Below are 17,903 nucleotides of genomic sequence, written 5' to 3'. Positions count from 1 at the left end.
GGGACTTCTGGGTCCACTCCTGTCACTTGAGGCTCAGGTAGCCTCGGTGGCACAGATTGCCTTAACTTTGACTGGTGGCCCAGCTGCGCCCCTATTTGGACAGGGGTCGCCTAACTTTGGTTGTCTATGCTCTGACGACTGCCAGGATCAATTACTGCAATGCATTGGGCATAGGGCTGCCTTTGAAAACAGTTCAGAGACTACAGCTGTTGCAGAATTCTGTAGCCAGACTGCTGACCAGGGCAGGGCAGTCCGAGCATGTTAAAGCAATTCTGGTACAGCTGCACTCAGTGGCGTAGCGTGGGTTGTCAGCACCCGGGGCAAGGCAAGTAATTTGCGCCCCCTAACCCATGGATTTGCGCCCCCTAACCCTAACCCCCAGATGTTGCGCCCGGTGCGGCCGGCCCCCCCTGCACCCCCCACGCTACGCCACTGGCTGCACTGGCTGCCAGTTAGTTTCTCAGCTCAGTTCAAAGGGCTGGTTTTGACGCATAAGGCATCACATAACTCAGGACTCTGGTACTTCAAGGACTGCCTCTCCCCACATGAACTAGCCTGGACCCTGGATTTGGCATCTGAGGCCCTTGTCTGTGTGCTCCCTCCAAGGCAAGTGCAGAGGAGGGAGACATGAGAATGGGCCTTTTCAGTGCTGGCCCCCCACTTGTGAAATCCTTTCCCCAGAATGTGTTAGACCTGCCTTTGATATGAATGAATGTGGTTTTAGGTTTTTATTTTTGTTTCATGCTGGTTTTAATCTTTGTGCTATTTTGTAAGTTGCTTTGGGTCGCTTTTTATAAAAGAAAAGCAGCAAATAAGTGCAATTAAATTCTCCTCCTCCTCCTTCTCCTCCTCCTCCTTCTTCTTCACACTTTCTAAAACATGTGAATCAAAACACAGCCATACTTCAACATTCACACTTCCCCTGTTTTGCAATGCAGTTTTCCAGCCAAAGTGTGTTCCAAAGTGCATATACTAAGGTGAGGTGTGCCTTAAAAATGCATGTGTTAGCATGGGAAAACCTTTAAAAATGTGTCATGTTAGGGGGAAATGATTTGCTTAAATGTTTGCATATGGCAAAATTGCATAAAAAAATCTGTATATTAGCAGAAATTTGCTGATGAGTTTGCCAAGTGATGTGGAGAACTGAACTTAAGGTTGGAAAAATTAGACATTGACAGACTTGCCCGTCCCTATTTAGGGCCAATTTGGAATTTATTCTAATCCAGGAGGATCTCTTTCCCCCCTCCAAATACTTTTTACTGCTTTTTTGTAACAACAACAAATAAAACAAATACTCTTACATTCAAAAATTTGTATGTCTTCTTATTTACCTTATTGCACCCGGACTTCCTTCCATCCCTTCAATGGTTTTCATGTCTCAAATCTTTTCTTACAGTTTCTTATTTACACTCCATCCACATCACAAGATTTACATTAATCCTGCTACAGTTTTTAAATTCTTACAATTACTCCGTATATATTCAACAAATTTACTCCAATCCTTTTCGAACTTTGCTTCTTTTTGGTTTCGAATCTTATAAGTCAATTTCGCCAATTCTATGTATTCAAACATTTTTATCTGCCACTCCATTAAAGTTGGGATTTCCATTTCTGAGCCACTAAGATTCTAGTGGCGGTCGTTGCGTACATGAATAGTTTGTAACCTTCCTTTTTTAATTCATCCCCCGTTATCCCTGGCAAAAATGCTTCCAGGAGGATCTCAATTTCCGGCACCAACATTTGGGATCTGTGTAAGAACACAAAGCTTGCACTTTGCCTCTCTCATATCTGCTTTTGCGCCTATGTGCTTTCTATGTGCCGGATGGGTCACTATCTTCATTCGGAGAAAAGCTTCAGGTGATTGGGAAAGCGTCTTGTGCTGTGTGGGTGAGAGGACAAGGCCCCTCTGCTGCAATCCTGCTGACCTTTCAGTGTGCAAACCACTTCCCTTTTTGCTGAGACAAGCGGGAGGGAGGGAAGAGGGACAGCATGTGGCTTAGAACAAGGAGGCAAGGTCACTCTCGTACTGCGGGGCAGGATCTCGCTGAACCAAAACAGCTGTTGATCTGACACGCGAGGAAGTTGGCGTGTGCAATCTGGCCAAGGTTAGAGGGGGATGGGGAGGAGAATCCTTTTTAAAAAAAAAAATGATATTTATTACTTTTCCAACAATTTAAACACAACACAAGAAACAAAAAAAGAAAAAACAAAAAAGAACAATACAGTACAATACAAAAACACTAAATAACTCTGACACATTAAACTAACATAACCAAACAAAAACAGTTTAAAACACTTTCCATATCTTATCTTTCATTCACTTATTTCCACGACCTCCTCATACCTCCCTTTTTGTATTCCACTTCTATTAGTTGTTTCAGCAATTCCTTTCCATCTTCCTCTGTTTTCTATCCTATAATTATCTTAACACATTCTAACCTTATTTTTCCTTTAATATTCTATTAATCTAATTATACTTATTTCCTTATAACATTTCTACTGAAGCCATATCACTTCATTCCAACATTCTTCTAACATTCATTAATTTTACAATACTTCTATAAATAGTCTTTAAACTTTTTCCAGTCTTCTTCCACCGACTCTTCTCCCTGGTCTCGGATTCTCCCAGTCATTTCCGCCAGTTCCATATAGTCCATCAACTTCATCTGCCATTCTTCCCTGGTGGGTAAATCTTGTGTCTTCCAATACTTCGCGATAAGTATTCTTGCTGCTGTTGTTGCATACATAAAAAAAGTTCTATCCTTCTTTGGCACCAATTGGCTGACCATGCCCAGGAGAAAGGCCTCTGGTTTCTTCAGGAAGGTATATTTAAATACCTTTTTCATTTCGTTATAAATCATCTCCCAGAATGTCTTAATCCTTGGGCATTTCCAACATTTATTGTCGGGCAGATGGTAAATTTTTTCTAGCTTGACTGGTGTCATGTACCACCTATAAATCATTTTCATTAAACCTTTTTATATTGCTTACCTCATGAAAACATAGGACGAGCCCTACAGCTAGATCAGGCCACATGCTTGTCTTGTTCTCATAGTGGCCAGCTGGATGCCTCTGGGGAGCCCACAAGCAGGCCCTGAGTGCAACAGCCGTGCTCCCCAGTCTTGTGATTCCAGGCAAATAGCATTCAGAGGCATACCACCTCCCGTAAAGGTAAAGGTAAAGGGACCCCTGACAGTTAAGTCCAGTCGCAGATGACTCTCGGGTTGCGGCGTTCATCTCGCTTTCAGGCCGAGGGAGCTGGCGTTTGTCCACAGACAGCTTTCTGGGTGATGTGGCCAGCATGACTAAACTTCTTCTGGTATAATGGGACACCGTGATGGAAACTAGAGAGCACAGAAACACCGTTTACCTTCCCACCAGAGCAGTACCTATTTATCTATTTGCACTGGTGTGCTTTCGAACTGCTAGGTTGGCAGGAGCTGGGACAGAGCAACAGGAGCTCACCCCATCACGGGGATTCAAACTGCCGACCTTCTGATCGTCAAGCCCAAGTGGCTCGGTGGTTTAGACCACAGCGCCACCCACATCCTGACATACCAACTTATAACACCATAAGAGGTAAAGGGACTCCTGATAGTTAAGTCCAGTCGCGAACAACTCTGGTTTTGTGGCATTTGTCCACTCCACAGACAGTTTTTCCAGGTCATGTGGCCAGCATGACCAAGCCGCTTCTGGTGAAACCAGAGCAGCGCACAGAAACACCGTTTACCTTCCCGCCGGAGTGGTACCTATTTATCTGCTTACACTTTTTGGGGTGCTTTCGAACTGCTAGGTTGGCAGGAGAGGGACTGAGCAAAGGGAGCTCACCCCGTCACGGGGATTCGAACCGCCTACCTTCCGATCGGCAAGCCCTAGGCTCTGTGGTTTAACCCACATCGCCACCCGCGTCCCACACCACCTCCCATACTGGAGGCAATAAGTGGTCACTGTGACCAGCAGCCACTGATGGCTTGATCCTCCAATTTGTCTAACCACCACAAGTGTCAGAAATCAGACCCAGGCTGAAATCGTCACATGTCAGCCACTGATGGCAAGAGCTACTACAGATGGATCCTCCTCATGACTCGAACAATGAAAAGACATGATGAAAAACCATTTCATCAAAATGTTTAAATAAACATCCATAATCCCAGCAGAGACATCACCTTGCCAACAAAGGTCCCTATAGTTAAAGCTATGGTTTTCCCAGTAGTGATGTATGGAGGTGAGAGCTGGACCATAAAGAAGGCTGATCGCCGAAGAATAGATGCTTTTGAATTCTGGTGCTGGAGGAGACTCTTGAGAGTCCCATGGACTGCAAGAAGATCAAACCTATCCATTCTGAAGGAAATCAGCCCTGAGTGCTCACTGGAAGGACAGATCCTGAAGCTGAGGCTCCAATACTTTGGCCACCTCATGGGAAGAGAAGACTCCCTGGAAAAGACCCTGATGTTGGGAAAGATGGAGGGCACAAGGAGAAGGGGATGACAGAGGATGAGATGGTGGGACAGTGTTCTCGAGGCTGCTAACATGAATTTGACCAAACTGCGGGAGGCAGTGGAAGACAGGGGTGCCTGGCGTGCTCTGGTCCATGGGGTCATGAAGAGTTGGACATGACTAAACAACAACAACAACAATTCCATAGGGACATAAGAGGAGCCTTTCGGATCAGGCCAATGGCCTGTCTAGTCCAGCACCTGCTGTCACAATAGTCACGCAGAGTCCTCTTCTGGGAAACTTGCAGCAGGACCTGAGCACTAGCCCCATGACTTCCAGCAGCTAGTATTCAGAAGCACTGCTGCCTCCAGCTGTGGCTAGTAGCCACCATTAGCCCTCCCCTTCCTTTAAAAAAAAATAAATTATTATTTTTCAAGATTTCTAAAATAACATTTCCCCATTCATCTTAACACCAATTTCATCTTGTCTGACTCCCCCCACCCCAGTTCCCAATTTTTTTTACATTTCTTCCCCTTGCATGTAATTACTTTTCAATTCTTTTTAAATCTAAGATATCCAATTATCTCATAAATGCTACACCAATCCTGCTAATGTTTTAACATATTTACAGTGTTCTTTAACATAATCTATCAATTTTATCCAATCTTGCTTGAATTTCTTCTCATCTAGATGCCTGATCTTCACGGTACGTTTTGCCATTTCGGCAAAGTCTATCATTTTGTTTGTCCATTCTTCCTTTGTTGGTACACCATCTTCTTTCCACTTTGGGGCAAATAACAATCTAGCGTACATAAATAGTCTCTTTACATTCTTTGGTATTTCTTCCCCCATTATTCCAAGCAAAAAGGCTTCTGTTTTTTTATGAAAAGTTATCTTAAACATTTTTTTTTATTCATTATCTATCACTTCCCATAAGTCTTTTGCCTTTTTGCAAATCCACCACATGTGAAAAAAGTGCCTTCATTATCTTTACATTTACAACATATTTTGGAGGAATTTTATACATCTTTGCAATCTTTACTGGAGTTAAATACCAGCGATACATCATTTGCATATAATATTCTTTCAATGTACTACACGTCGTAAATTTCAAATCCTCTTTCCACAGCTTTCCCCATGACTCAAGTGGGATATTATATCCCAAATCCTTTGCCCATTTTATCATTACATCTTTAACCTCCTCATCTTTCGTCTCCCATTCCAATAGTAGTTTATACATTTTTGATAATAATTCTTCATTATTCTCCAACAGTTCTTTATCATACTTTGAGAATTCCTTCCCAAAGCCTTTTTCTTTATCACTTCTGAATTTGTTATTTAGTTGGTGGTATTGTGACCAAACTGTTAACAGGTGGTTTATTTCTCCATACTCTTTTACCTTCAATTTATTTTCCACCTCTGTTAACAGATCTTTGTACATAGGCCAATTCTCTTTCATGTTGTTGTTTTTTGCGAATGTATTGCCAAGAATGCTATTTTTGTTTGAATTAATACCCGTAATCAGAGGAGCAGAACACTTCAAACACTGGAAAAAATATATTTTTAAATTTGTCTGGTAGGGGGGAAAGCCCAGAATAAAATATAAATTATTAATGGATAAAAAAAACAAAGAGGGGGGTTTTCACTGCAGGACCTGAAATTATATTATGAAGCATCTTGCCTTTGCTAGATGCGGGAATGGGTACAATTAAAGAATACGGATATACTGGATTTAGAAGGACATGATAACATATATGGTTGGCATGCTTATCCATGGTATGAGAAAGAAAATACACAAGGGATCCCTGAACCACACTGTAAGAAAATCAATTTTTATCACTGAGATCCTTCCCCACAATGTGAAATTCATCCTTCCCCATATCTCCATAGCTCTTTTAATTCCATTCCACACTTTTATATAATTATCTTTTAAAATATTTATGTTTCTATTTGTTAACCATATACCTAGATATTTTACTTTCTTTACTACCACTAAATCCGTTTTTTGCTTAAATTCATTTTCCATTTATTCTGACGTATTCTTCAATAACGCTTTTGTTTTATTTTTATTAAGCTTGAAACCTGCTACTTGTCCAATTTTATCTATCTTTTTTATCCTTGGTATATTTTCCAAGGGTTCTTCCACAGTTATAACCAGGTCGTCCGCAAATGCTTTTAACTTATACGCTTTACTCCCTAATGTAATTCTTCTTATGCTTTCATCCAGTCATATTCCTTGTCAATGTTTCTAATACTAAAATAAACAATAATGGAGACAGAGGGCATCCCTGTCTTGTTCCCTTAGTTATTATACATTTTTCAGTTAATACATTGTTTACTGTTAAGTTCACCTGTTGTTCAGAATAAATTGCACTTATGCTTTTCATAAATGTCCCCTTCCAATGTACAACAAAAACCCATCCATCCAAACAGCACCAATGAAAATAAGAGGCTCTGGGTAACGTTTATCTTAAAAAGTGTGTCTTCAAGAGCTGGCGGGATGCCAGTGCTGATGGGAGTTGTCAGCGCTGCCCGAGGTCCCAGCTCACAGAAGACCAACGCTGCTTCGTTGTTTAGTATAAAAGTCTTTATTGAAGTTCAGTTTCACTTCCACAGCCGCAGCGTGCAACACTACATCTCTAACTTTAGACCGCCGAAGCTCCGTCTGAATCTCCTCCCCCCTGACACCAGTTTAAGACTCTAGCCTTGCTCCACCTCTTCCTCTGTTCCTTCCTCCTCTGGGTCCGCCTGCCCGTCGGGGTCTCGCCCTTCCTAGACTCTTCTGACGCTGAGTCCCCTGACTCTTCCCCCTCCCTCCGGCGGGCTTTAGGACCTGGCTCCCAATCCGGGTTTTCTGCTGTCCCGCGCGCCTGCACATTTGAACTTGGCGCGCGCGCCCAGCCTCCCACTTTCCTTCTGACCGTTACACTGCTGTCACTGCTCCCTCCTTCGGGGAGGCTAGCTGGACCTGACCTCCCCTCCGTTTCCCCACTTTCCGATGGGGGCGTGGTCAGCCCTGACTCATCTTCTCTCCCCGCTGGAGGAGAGGCTGGTCCTAACACATGTGACTCTTCCCCCCCACTGCGCTCTGGTGGGGGAGCTGGTCCTGATCCTCCGCTGCTGCCTTGGGAGTCCCCGCTGGCCCCTTGCTTCTGGTGCGCCCCCCCTGGGACCCCCCTTGCCCTTACCATCGGCGCCCCCTTCTGGGAATCTTCTGATTCACTGGAGAAGCTCATGGAATCTCTCGGGTCACTGTCATACTCCCCTACGCTCCCCTCGGATTCCTCTCCTTCGCTCTCTATTTGCTCTCTCCCCTGTGCTTCTGCTCCTGAGCCCCTGACAGGAGTCTTTCGTATTTCAGCAGGAGAACATTCCACAACACAGGTGGCACTGGTGGAAAAAGCCCACCTCCATCTTGCCACAAGCTGATAATCACCAGGCCCTATCAAAACTAACAGGGTGCAATTTGTGGATTCTAACTATCTTTACTGGGTCATGATTCTTCTTCTTTTCCAATGGCTGCCAGGAGATGGACAATTACCATGCAGCCATGCAGAGGATGGCGGATGATATCCTGTCCCTGCGCCAGCACGTCACCAACCTGGAGTCTGAGAACAGCGCCCTGCGACGCAGCCTCGCCATTCATGAAGATGTGGGCCGCGTCCTGTTTCACGACATAGACCCTGACGTCATGACAAAGGCCGAAATCATTGACAGGATATGTAAGGAGATTGCCCACCTCTCTGCCAATCCGTATGACACAGGAGGGGACAGGTGAAGGTCCCCCATGGAGGAAGGATGTAGAGCTTGATGGGTGGCAGCTAGACTAGGTGGCCACTTAGGTGTTGTCCCCAAACCTTAGGCTACTAGCCATGATTGGTACATGCTGCCTCATCTGTTGGAGGTGGTATACCTCTAAGTACCAGATGGTGGCCATCACAAATGCAGAAAGGGTACCCAGGCAATTGACAGCTTGGCCCATTCTTGTTTACAGCCAAGCTGGAATTTGGTCCTAACATAGTAATAATAATAATAATAAATTTTATTTATACCCCGCCCTCCCCAGCCAAGACCGGGCTCAGGGCGGCTAACACCCAAGTATAAAAACAATTGATTAAAATACAACTTAAAAACAAGATTAAAGTACAACATTAAAATGCAGCCTCATTTCAGTGGAAACTCAAATCAAAAACTTTTTGGAGATGAAAACGTCAAATCTTCACCAAGGCCAACTATCCAAACTGGTCCTACATGGGCCAGAAAAAAGCCAGGGAAGTCCCCAAATAGGAGTTCCATCACAGAAGGGAAAAAGAAAAGAGGGGGAAGGGATCAAGTTGATTCCAAGCCAAAGGCCAGGCGGAACAACTCTGTCTTACAGGCCCTGTGGAAAGAAATCAGATCCTGCAGGGCCCTGGTCTCGTGAGACAGAGCGTTCCATCAGGCCGGAGCCAGAGTTGAAAAGGAGGATCAGTGCTTTGAAACATCCCTGTATGAACACCAACCAGAGCCCTGTGGGAAACCCATAAGCAGAACCCAAGGACAAGAGCACTCTCCCATGAGAAGAACTCTGCTAGATGAGGTCCATGGCCATCTAGTCCAGCATCCTGTTCTCACAGTGGCCAACCAGATGCCTTTGGGAAACCTGCAAGCTTGACCCAAGCAGAAGAGAACGGGATGCTGGACTTGGTGGACCATTGGCCAAATCCAACACTCTCTTCTTATGTTCTCATCTATGGGATTCTTCGCTTTTCCTGGTCATCCTCTGTATTGCTCAGAGCTAGTGCACACAATTTGCACAAAGAAAGTCCCAAATTCAACCCCTGCTGTATTAGGGTTTTTTTAATTAAAAAAAAAATGGGAAACACCTCTGGCTGAGACCCTTGAGCAGTGCTGTCAGTCAGAGTGGGCAGTGACAGATGAGATAGTCCAATGGTCTACATAAAGCTGCTTCCCATGTTCATAGCCTCACTCACTGATGTTGAGAACTGGGACACATAAGGCAAGAAGCCTCTCATATCATGGAACCATAGAATTGTAGGGTTGAAGGGACCCAAAGCGTAATCTTGTCCAATCCCCTGCAATACAGAAGGCAGAGCATCCACCATGGTGTATGAGAGCCATGGTCCTCCCTGGATGGGGTTTTCTCCAGTCTCTGCCATTTGCTTTTTAGTAACCCTCAAGCAGAAACTATGTGCTGGGGCTCGGGAGATGGCCAGAATGAAGGACCGGGTTCAAAGGCTGCAGAATGAACTGATTCGGGTAAGCGCTTCTGTGTTTGCCATTCACCACAGCTTTAGAGAGACCCTGCATTGTGGGTAGGAACGGGGGCTGTGATTTATTTGGTCCATATTTTAATCAGAGCCTACCTGATTCCCAAACCAGGATTTGAAATGAAACATTGCAAGCCTCTCAAACTCACGCTTCACTGCATTTTGCAATGAAGTTATCCAACCAAAAAATGCATACCTAAAGGAGAAAGTGCACACACGTGCTTCTCTTAGTTAAAAAAAAGAAAAAGGGTGTGTGTGTGTGTGTGTGTGTGTGTGTGTGTGTGAAAAATGGCGATATGTGGGGAGATTTTGTATACAAAAATGCGCTTAAAAGACAAAATGCACATGTGTGCGATTTTTCTGGTTCACTTAAAAAAAAGTCACAAACTGACATGGAAATTGAGAGACGTGAACTTAAGACTGAGAAAATGAGAAACGGAAAGAAATGGAATTGGATAGATTTGTCCATCAGGGATAATGGGATTTGTAGTCCAGGAACCTCTGGAAGGTTACAGGTTTTCCACCTCTGTTCAGCAGAGGATCAGTCGGTTCCCACTAGGTCTGGGTCTGGGTCTGTCCAGAGTCCTCCACAAAGAAGCCTCTACCACTCACTCCTCACCCCCCCAAGAAATCAGGACTGTGGTTCCCTCCCATCTCAAGGGCCTTGGTCCTTTCCCACCACCAGAAAAATGACCGAGAAAAAGACCTCGTGATGCTGCAACGAGCTCACCAGCAGCAGCAAATGGTGCTGAGGAAATACCAGGCCAAGATCGCCAAGATGCACGTTCTGGAAGATGCGGTCAAGAAACAGGAAAAGGTGAGCGGAAACGAGTGGGAGAAATGTGAAGACATCAGGGTAGGACTTAGGGGCAGAATCTGGGGAGACTGCTCAGGAGGGACTCCAAGCACAAATGGCAATTCAGGTTTCCTGTGAATTGCTGTTTGCTCTGATTCAGTGGTCAAGAGCAGGCTTCTACGGGGAAATCACCAGGGCAAAAAAGACACAGTCTCAGGGCTTTAAAGCGCAGACCTGGGACTGTGACACAGAAAGATGCGTGGATGAGCCCTGAGTAGAGTAAGACACCTTGCCATCTATAGGGCACTCACCCCATAAAAACTTTAAGCCCAGAATCTGGTACCACCTCATGAAAGTCACTGTAAGGTAGCTGGTATCATGTGGCAGCTGGCAGAATGGCCTATGAGATTGAGCCTGTTCAGCTTCTACTTAGATAACTCAACTGGAGGAGAGACCACCGTTTCCCAAGGACGTCTGTCTTACTGTTATACCAAATCTTACCCATAAGGCAACCACTCCCAGTAGCATAGGTGCCAACTCCCTGGGGCCCTGGGTGCCCAAGCACCCACAAAATTCCCCATGAAGGGGCCGGGCAGCCACAAAATTTGGTGCCAGGGCCATGCACGCTGCATGGCAGCCACGGCCCCAGGAATCCATGGTCATGGGGCCAAACTGGCACTCCTGCCCAGTAGTTCACTCAGAGCTGCTTCCTTTCCATTTCCATCCTTTGCAATGAAATGTGACTGCTGGTCTACGGCAATGAGCGGGAGCATTGCACTGAGCCCATTGCTGGAGACCAGCACATCACAACCGTCTCCCAGAAGCTTAGGGTGGAGTGAAGGGTCCCCTCCTGTAAACTTACCAGGTGCTTCTTTCCATTGAAAGGTGATTGAGAGGATGGAGATGATGCTGGTAGGGAAGATGAAGGAGCGGTCAAAAGAGGACACCCAGTTTTCAGAAGCTCCCCTCGGCTCAGGTGAGTGTGTCTGCTGGCAATTTGTGCATCTCCAGCATCTCTGCTGCACTTGTTGCCATTCAAAGTTGGTTCCCTGCATTGGCAAGGCTCATTTGGCAACATCAAGAAAGCAAGGCTTTCGTGTCATTGGCTCAGTCCTGGGGAACACTCTGCCACTGGAGATTCGGCAGGCACCTTCTGTGCCATCTTTTAAACACCTGCTGAAAACTTTTCTGTTCCACCAGGCAATTAAGACTACATCTGTCCACAAGGGCTAATTGATGTCTCATTTTATGGTTTTATTATTGGAAACTGCTTTGATATATTTTTATGATATAGTGTTATACAAATATTTTTGTTAATAATAATAATAATAATAATAATAATAATAATAATAATTTTATTTATACCCCGCCCTCCCCAGCCAAGATCGGACTCAGGGCTGCTAACAACCAATTAAAAACAAGTTGATTGAAATGCAACTTAAAAAACAAGATTAAAATACAACATTAAAATATTAAAACATTTAAATGCAGCCTCATCACGGGAAGGGAGAAAGGAAAAAAAGAGGGGGAGGGAATCAAACTGACTCCAAGCCAAAGGCCAGGCGGAACAACTCTGTCTTACAGGCCCTGCGGAAAGAAATCAGATCCTGCAGGGCCCTGGTCTCATGAGACAGAGCGTTCCACCAGGCCGGAGCCAGTGTTGAGAAGGCCCTGGCTCTGGTTGAGGCTAATCTGACTTCCTTAGGGCCTGGGACCTCTAGGGTGTTGCTATTTATGGACCTTAAGGTCCTCCGTGGGGCATACCGGGAGAGGCGGTCCCGTAGGTACAAATCAGTTGAGCTTGCACCCCTGAAAATGTAAAGAGGCTTCTCCCTACTCCTTTTTGCAACAGCTTTCTCTTTCTTTTAGTTGAACATCTTCTGCTGTCTTTACCCCCAGTTCCAGGTGACAGCTGGTCCAAGGATTTCTACTCCACCTTGATGATGGAGAACACGAGGCTGCGAGATGAACTGGGCAAGTCTTTCTACTATCGTTCCCCCATCATATTGCAGCAGCAAGCACTACCGGTAAGATGTTGCTGTTCAGCAACCATCCATCTTGTGCACTTTCCCTGGACAAAATACCTTGCAGAAATAAAACAGGGCATTTGTCCTGGATTAAATCAGGACAGTTCTCCTGTGCATAATTCTCTGTTGAAATAAATCAGGACAGATGTCCTGTGCATAATACCCTTTTGAATTTACTCACATTTTACCTTACTATACAGTATATGATAGTAGTACTAGCAGCAGCAGCAGCAGCAGCAGTAGTAGTAGTAATAATAATAATAATAATAATAATAATAATAATAATAAATTTTATTTATACCCCGCCCTCCCCAGCCAAGGCCGGGCTCAGGGCGGCTAACAACCAATAATACAAACAAGTTGAATGAATACAACTTAAAAACAAGGTTAAAATGCAACATTAAAACATTAAAATGCAGCCTCATCACAGGAGGAGAAAGGAAAAAAGAAAGAGGGGGAGGGAATCAAATTGATTCCAAGCCAAAGGCCAGGCGGAACAACTCTGTCTTACAGGCCCTGCGGAAAGAAATCAGATCCTGCAGGGCCCTGGTGTCATGAGACAGAGTGTTCCACCAGGCCAGGGCCAGTGTTGAAAAGGCCCTGGCTCTGGTTGAGGCTAATCTGACTTAGGGCCCGGGACCTCTAGGGTGTTGCTATTTGCTTTAAATGCAAACTGAATTTCCTTTCCAATTTTCTCCCTCATCCCTAGTGAAATTCAAGGTAAAGCTGCTTTCTGATCCCCAGAGTAGTGTGGATTAGGTCAGTTATTATCAGAAAGTGTAAAGAACAAATTCCTTGAGCATCCATGGTATTAGCTAATCCTGGACTAAGACAAAAGTGAGGGAGAAGATGACTGCCTTCTTTGCCACTAGCCCATAATTAACCTACTGTGACTGGGTCTCTTCCCTGACACCTGATCCTTTTGATCAGAAATCCCAGGCAGTGGCGTAGCATGGGGTGGCAACCCACGCTACACCACTGCCCAGAGGTTGGACATCAGAATTTCTACATGCAAAGACACCACAAAGCTGCGGTCCTCCACTAAAGAGATGGGAACATAGCAAGAGGGAGGCCTCTGTAGGCTGATTTCCAGGTGAGCAGAGCTAAGTGGAAACAAATAACAGGTGGCAAATAATGCTTCAGTTGGTCAGAAAGTTTTCAAAGGAAGAGAGACTGAGTATGCGGGAAAGTGGGTGTTTCAGGCAGCCTGATTCCATAGGTCTTTGCAACAAGTTTAGTACTTAACCCAAGGTACCACTGTATTACCTTTCTCTTCTTATGTTATAGAACTTTCTCTCCCCACCCTACAGGATACGTTTTCTAACAGCAACGAAAAGCTCTCTTTGATTTCAAAACTGGAGAGGGCAGAGGCTCGCATCAATGCCTTGGAGTGCCAGGTAAGGGGCCTCTTTTTAACCTTCGCATCCGTTGGCATGAATTCCAGCTCTACGGTATCCTTTTTGAGACAAGGCAACCAGAATAGTGCACAAGTTTGTCACGGGGATTGTCTGTCCTCTCTGCCACAGCTGGAGGAGTCTTCCAGGAAATGGGGGCGAGAGAAGCAGGACTACAGCACCCGACTTCTGGAGCGCGATCTTGGATTGGACCTGTCACCAACCCCTCTACTCTTAGGGGACACGTTGCTGGTGAGTAACTAGCATAACTGTGGGCAGGAAGAGAGTTTCCCGGGGCAAGTTATGATGGCTTTCTGGGTGGGCCTTAGGGAGACATCTATGTCTAACCGTTTTCACAAAGGATGGGGCAGTTCATCCCATTCCTTCCTGATCTAATTGCAACAGGTATTGATGGTGCTGTGGGTTAAACCACAGGGTCCAGGGCTTGCCGATCAGAAGGTTGGCGGTTCGAATCCCCGTGACGGGGTGAGCTCCCATTGCTCAGTCCCTGCTCCTGCCAACCTAGCAGTTCAAAGTGCAAGTAGATAAATAGGTGGGAAGGTAAACGGCGTTTCCGTGCGCTGCTCTGGTTCGCCAGAAGCGGCTTAGTCATGCTGGCCACATGACCCGGAAGCTGTACGCCGGCTCCCTCGGCCAATAAAGCGAGATGAGCGCCGCAACCCCAGAGTCATTCACGACTGGACCTAATGGTCAGGGGTCCCTTTACCTTTATTGGTTGACATCCAGACCATCACAACTTGGGATGGAAGCATCTGGCAATTTCTATCCTCTTAGTTTCTCATTTTTCCACCCTTAAATTTGGTTCTCCACATTTCTGCATTAATTCGCAAAATAAATAAACAAATAAATCCTCATGAAAATGCATTTTAGTGCCAATTTTTCCTAACAAACACATCTTTGTACACAGTTTTGATTGACATATTTTTTGCAAGCAATTGCTTCTAATATAATGTATTTTTATATGTTGTTTTCACCAATATTTTCATATTTATAGGGACTTCCCCCTAACAGATGCATTTTTGTAAAAAACTGTTCAGTTGGGGAAGTGCATTGAAAAATTGGAATAAGTGTGAATTTCAAAAGGCGCTTCTGTGTCTTGGTTCTCAACTTATTTTGGAAAGAGAGTATTTTATAGATTGAGCTTCATATGCCAGCTGAATTGGTTTTCTCCCTGATCCCTCATCACAACTATCTAGCACACAAAGAATTCCACTGGAAACAGAAATAGGGGCAGAAATTCCTGTAATCTGCTTGTTCACCTGAGGTCAGGAAAGTATATATGCTGTATTTGCAATCTTTTTTCAGTCCACAAACATTAGATACATAATTACATTATTTTCTGCATTGTTTTTGACGTAATCCTTCCACTAAAATTAATTGCATAATTTCAGTCATAGTGGATAGTAAGACAAAAATCATTAAGTTTTAGCAGAAGCTGAACTGCAGCAGAATGGAAACCATGCTGATTGCAACAAAACCAGGATGGGACCGAAATTGCTGCCTCCTTGCATCCCTACATCTGGCCAATAAGAGCCACGAGGGAGCTCTGGTGTCTTCTGGACCTTGGGAACTGCATCCCTTCAAAAGGGAAAGTAGAGGGAGTTAGGGTTCCATCTGTGCACAACCACCCTCACCCCCAAAGTTCAGCCTAGACTTAGCTTTGAAAGTTCTAGTATGCCTCTTACCCACTCACAGGATGAGAAGGAAGGGAGAGGAGATGAAGAGCAGAAGAACGCAAAGATATATGGAGTGAAGGCGAGTGCCCCAAAGTAGCCCAGTGAAGGGTCGGTTCCATTATAGGTCAGTGCAAGGGATGCCCCTTGGTGGGCAGGTGTCTTGAACCAGCGGCTCAAGGGCAGGGAGAGGGAGCCCTGTGTTGCTGAATTCCAGCTCCCATCATCATCCCTGACCATTGGACAAGATTGTCGAGGCTGATGGGGATCCAGAGTCCAGCAACACACCCAGTCTCATGTTGCACCAAGGGTGACATAGGGTTTCTCCAGGAATCTGACAACCAGAGATGAAGTTTTGGTTTTGGAACCTCAGGTGCCAAAATCCCCTACAAACGTGGGGTTCTGCCTCATGCAAAACCAATCCACAGAGTCCCTAGTTTTCGTTAATTAGGGACAGGTGTTACAGAGAGCAGTCTGAGAACCCATTCCACATGCCTGGCCCAAAAGGATCAGCATGGCCTAATCCCACCTAACCTATCAGTGCTGAGGGATGCTCCTTTGCGAGAGACTTCTCTGCAGGGATGAGTCAGGTGGTGAGCTCCTACCCAGAGCCGTCTTTCCCACTGGTTTTACTGGCGCGTTGCGCCAGGGCGCCAGCCTCTCAGGGGCGCCCCAGTGAGTGGGGCAGCTGCGCGGCTTTGCCGGCAGCCTCCCCTTTCCCTCCTACACACCTGCCAGCTGCGCCCCGTCAACCATATGGTTGGCGGGCATACACCTTGCCTCCCAAACCCCTGCGGGAAGAGAGCAATCCCTGCAGAGGCTTGGGGAAAGGTCGACAACTGGGAAATGGAGAGTGGGGCACCAGAGGGATCTTTGCACCACGGCACCAGATATGCTTAAGACGGCCCTGCTCCCACCTTCTCCCCGAAGACTCAGCTAGTAGTCAGGGTAGACCTCAGCCTTTTCACAAGCTCCTCCCCCCCACCCACCCACAATGCCAGCCTCCCCTTCCTTCCTACCCACCCACCCCCAACAGCCACAGGTCCCCTTGGGTCATTCAACCTTATCTGCAGCAATTTGTGACTTTCTGTACCAACACACCTGATGCCTGATCTTTCTAAATAGGCTCTCTGGCAGATTGGGGGGTCATTCTGCCCAGAGGGGGGATGTGCAAGGAAACCTCTACATCATTGCCTCCCCCCCCCCGAAACGTTGAGTGAAATTTTGCAGAGTTTTTGCACCGTGTTACAGGGGTGCACCCCTTGCGGCAACCACATTGTGCAGGCCCTCAGAATGCTAGACAGAGTGGGTAGGAGATCTGGCAACAGGGTCATGGAGATTCTAGACACCTTCCTGACACCTGCTCTTTCCCTCTTCTCAGAAGACTCATCCAAATTAGGAAATTCAGCTCAAGACGCATTGGGAGCCTTCGTCCTTTGTGCAACCTATGGCGATCTACGCTCGATGGCACGGCAGATCATCTGTTGTAAATATACCCCTCAAGTTTCATACCCCTTCCTCAAGAGACTGAATGGAGCGTGGCATTCCCTAATAAACTTTTATTAAAGTTTTGGCATGCATTCCCCCCAAATAGATACTTTCAAGATCAATGGACTCCCACCAGATGATGAAGATTTGCTTGGGAAGAAGAAAATTACTTGAAATGCAGGTGGAGGGAGGGCAGAGGGTGGGGCGGAGGTGCAGTGCTTGCTTACTAGGAGGGAGAGAGGAGGTTGGTGCACTGCAAAGATGCTCTGGTGGAAGCCAACCCTTTGCTCCTGCTGGGACCATTTGCCGTGCGCAAGAGCTACCCAGTCTCCCTCCCTGTAGGTTTCATAAACGGGCTGAGTCAGGGTGATGCAGAGGGAGGATTGACCAATGACCGGGGGCGGGTGGGATTGGCTCTGGCAAGAGTGGGTGGATCTGCCAGAGAGGATCCTGGGGGTGGGGGCTTCCTCAACCTGCCCTCTCATCTCCGTCCCCTGTGAGTTCTGCCACATTCTTTGTTCCCTGCAAGAAGGGAGGGGGGGTTGTTGAAGGACGCTGCGGTTGGGGGCACTATCCCATTCATCATATAAAAAAGGATGGTGGCTAACAGAACAAAATCTGGCTTCTACATCCCCAGACAATGCCTGCCTGAATAATGGGCGCTCTTAATGGCAACAAGTGAGTTTCCCCAAACTCAGATCAGTTTGCCTTGGCTTGGCTTATTCTGTTTCCCGGACAAATTTGGAGCTAGTTTGGGCTGAGTTCCAAGGCAGTCAAGACTGAATTCCAAACCAGAT

The 17,903-nt window shown here is 46.0% G+C and overlaps 1 protein-coding gene across 5 annotated transcripts in view; it reads left to right on the top strand.

The window, feature by feature from the left end:
* The window catches only part of CCDC33 (coiled-coil domain containing 33), a 157,133-nt gene extending 139,939 nt beyond the window's left edge, over positions 1–17,194 (top strand). For 3 of the 5 annotated variants that reach the window (XM_053403600.1, XM_053403601.1, XM_053403597.1), the window contains 8 exons: positions 7,964–8,159; positions 9,608–9,696; positions 10,393–10,524; positions 11,389–11,479; positions 12,403–12,530; positions 13,841–13,927; positions 14,057–14,176; positions 15,641–16,054. In XM_053403600.1, the coding sequence (XP_053259575.1) occupies positions 7,964–8,159; positions 9,608–9,696; positions 10,393–10,524; positions 11,389–11,479; positions 12,403–12,530; positions 13,841–13,927; positions 14,057–14,176; positions 15,641–15,718 (921 nt within the window). In that variant the 3' untranslated portion in view covers positions 15,719–16,054. Of the gene's footprint in view, positions 1–7,963; positions 8,160–9,607; positions 9,697–10,392; positions 10,525–11,388; positions 11,480–12,402; positions 12,531–13,840; positions 13,928–14,056; positions 14,177–15,640; positions 16,055–16,999 lie in introns of those variants that run through there. The other 2 variants (XM_053403599.1, XM_053403602.1) reach the window with 2 other exon arrangements.
* The last annotated feature ends 709 nt before the right edge of the window (positions 17,195–17,903 follow it).

Source organism: Podarcis raffonei, chromosome 9, assembly GCF_027172205.1.
Source record: "Podarcis raffonei isolate rPodRaf1 chromosome 9, rPodRaf1.pri, whole genome shotgun sequence".
NCBI lineage: Eukaryota > Metazoa > Chordata > Lepidosauria > Squamata > Lacertidae > Podarcis > Podarcis raffonei.
This window is presented reverse-complemented; position numbering and strand designations above follow the sequence as displayed.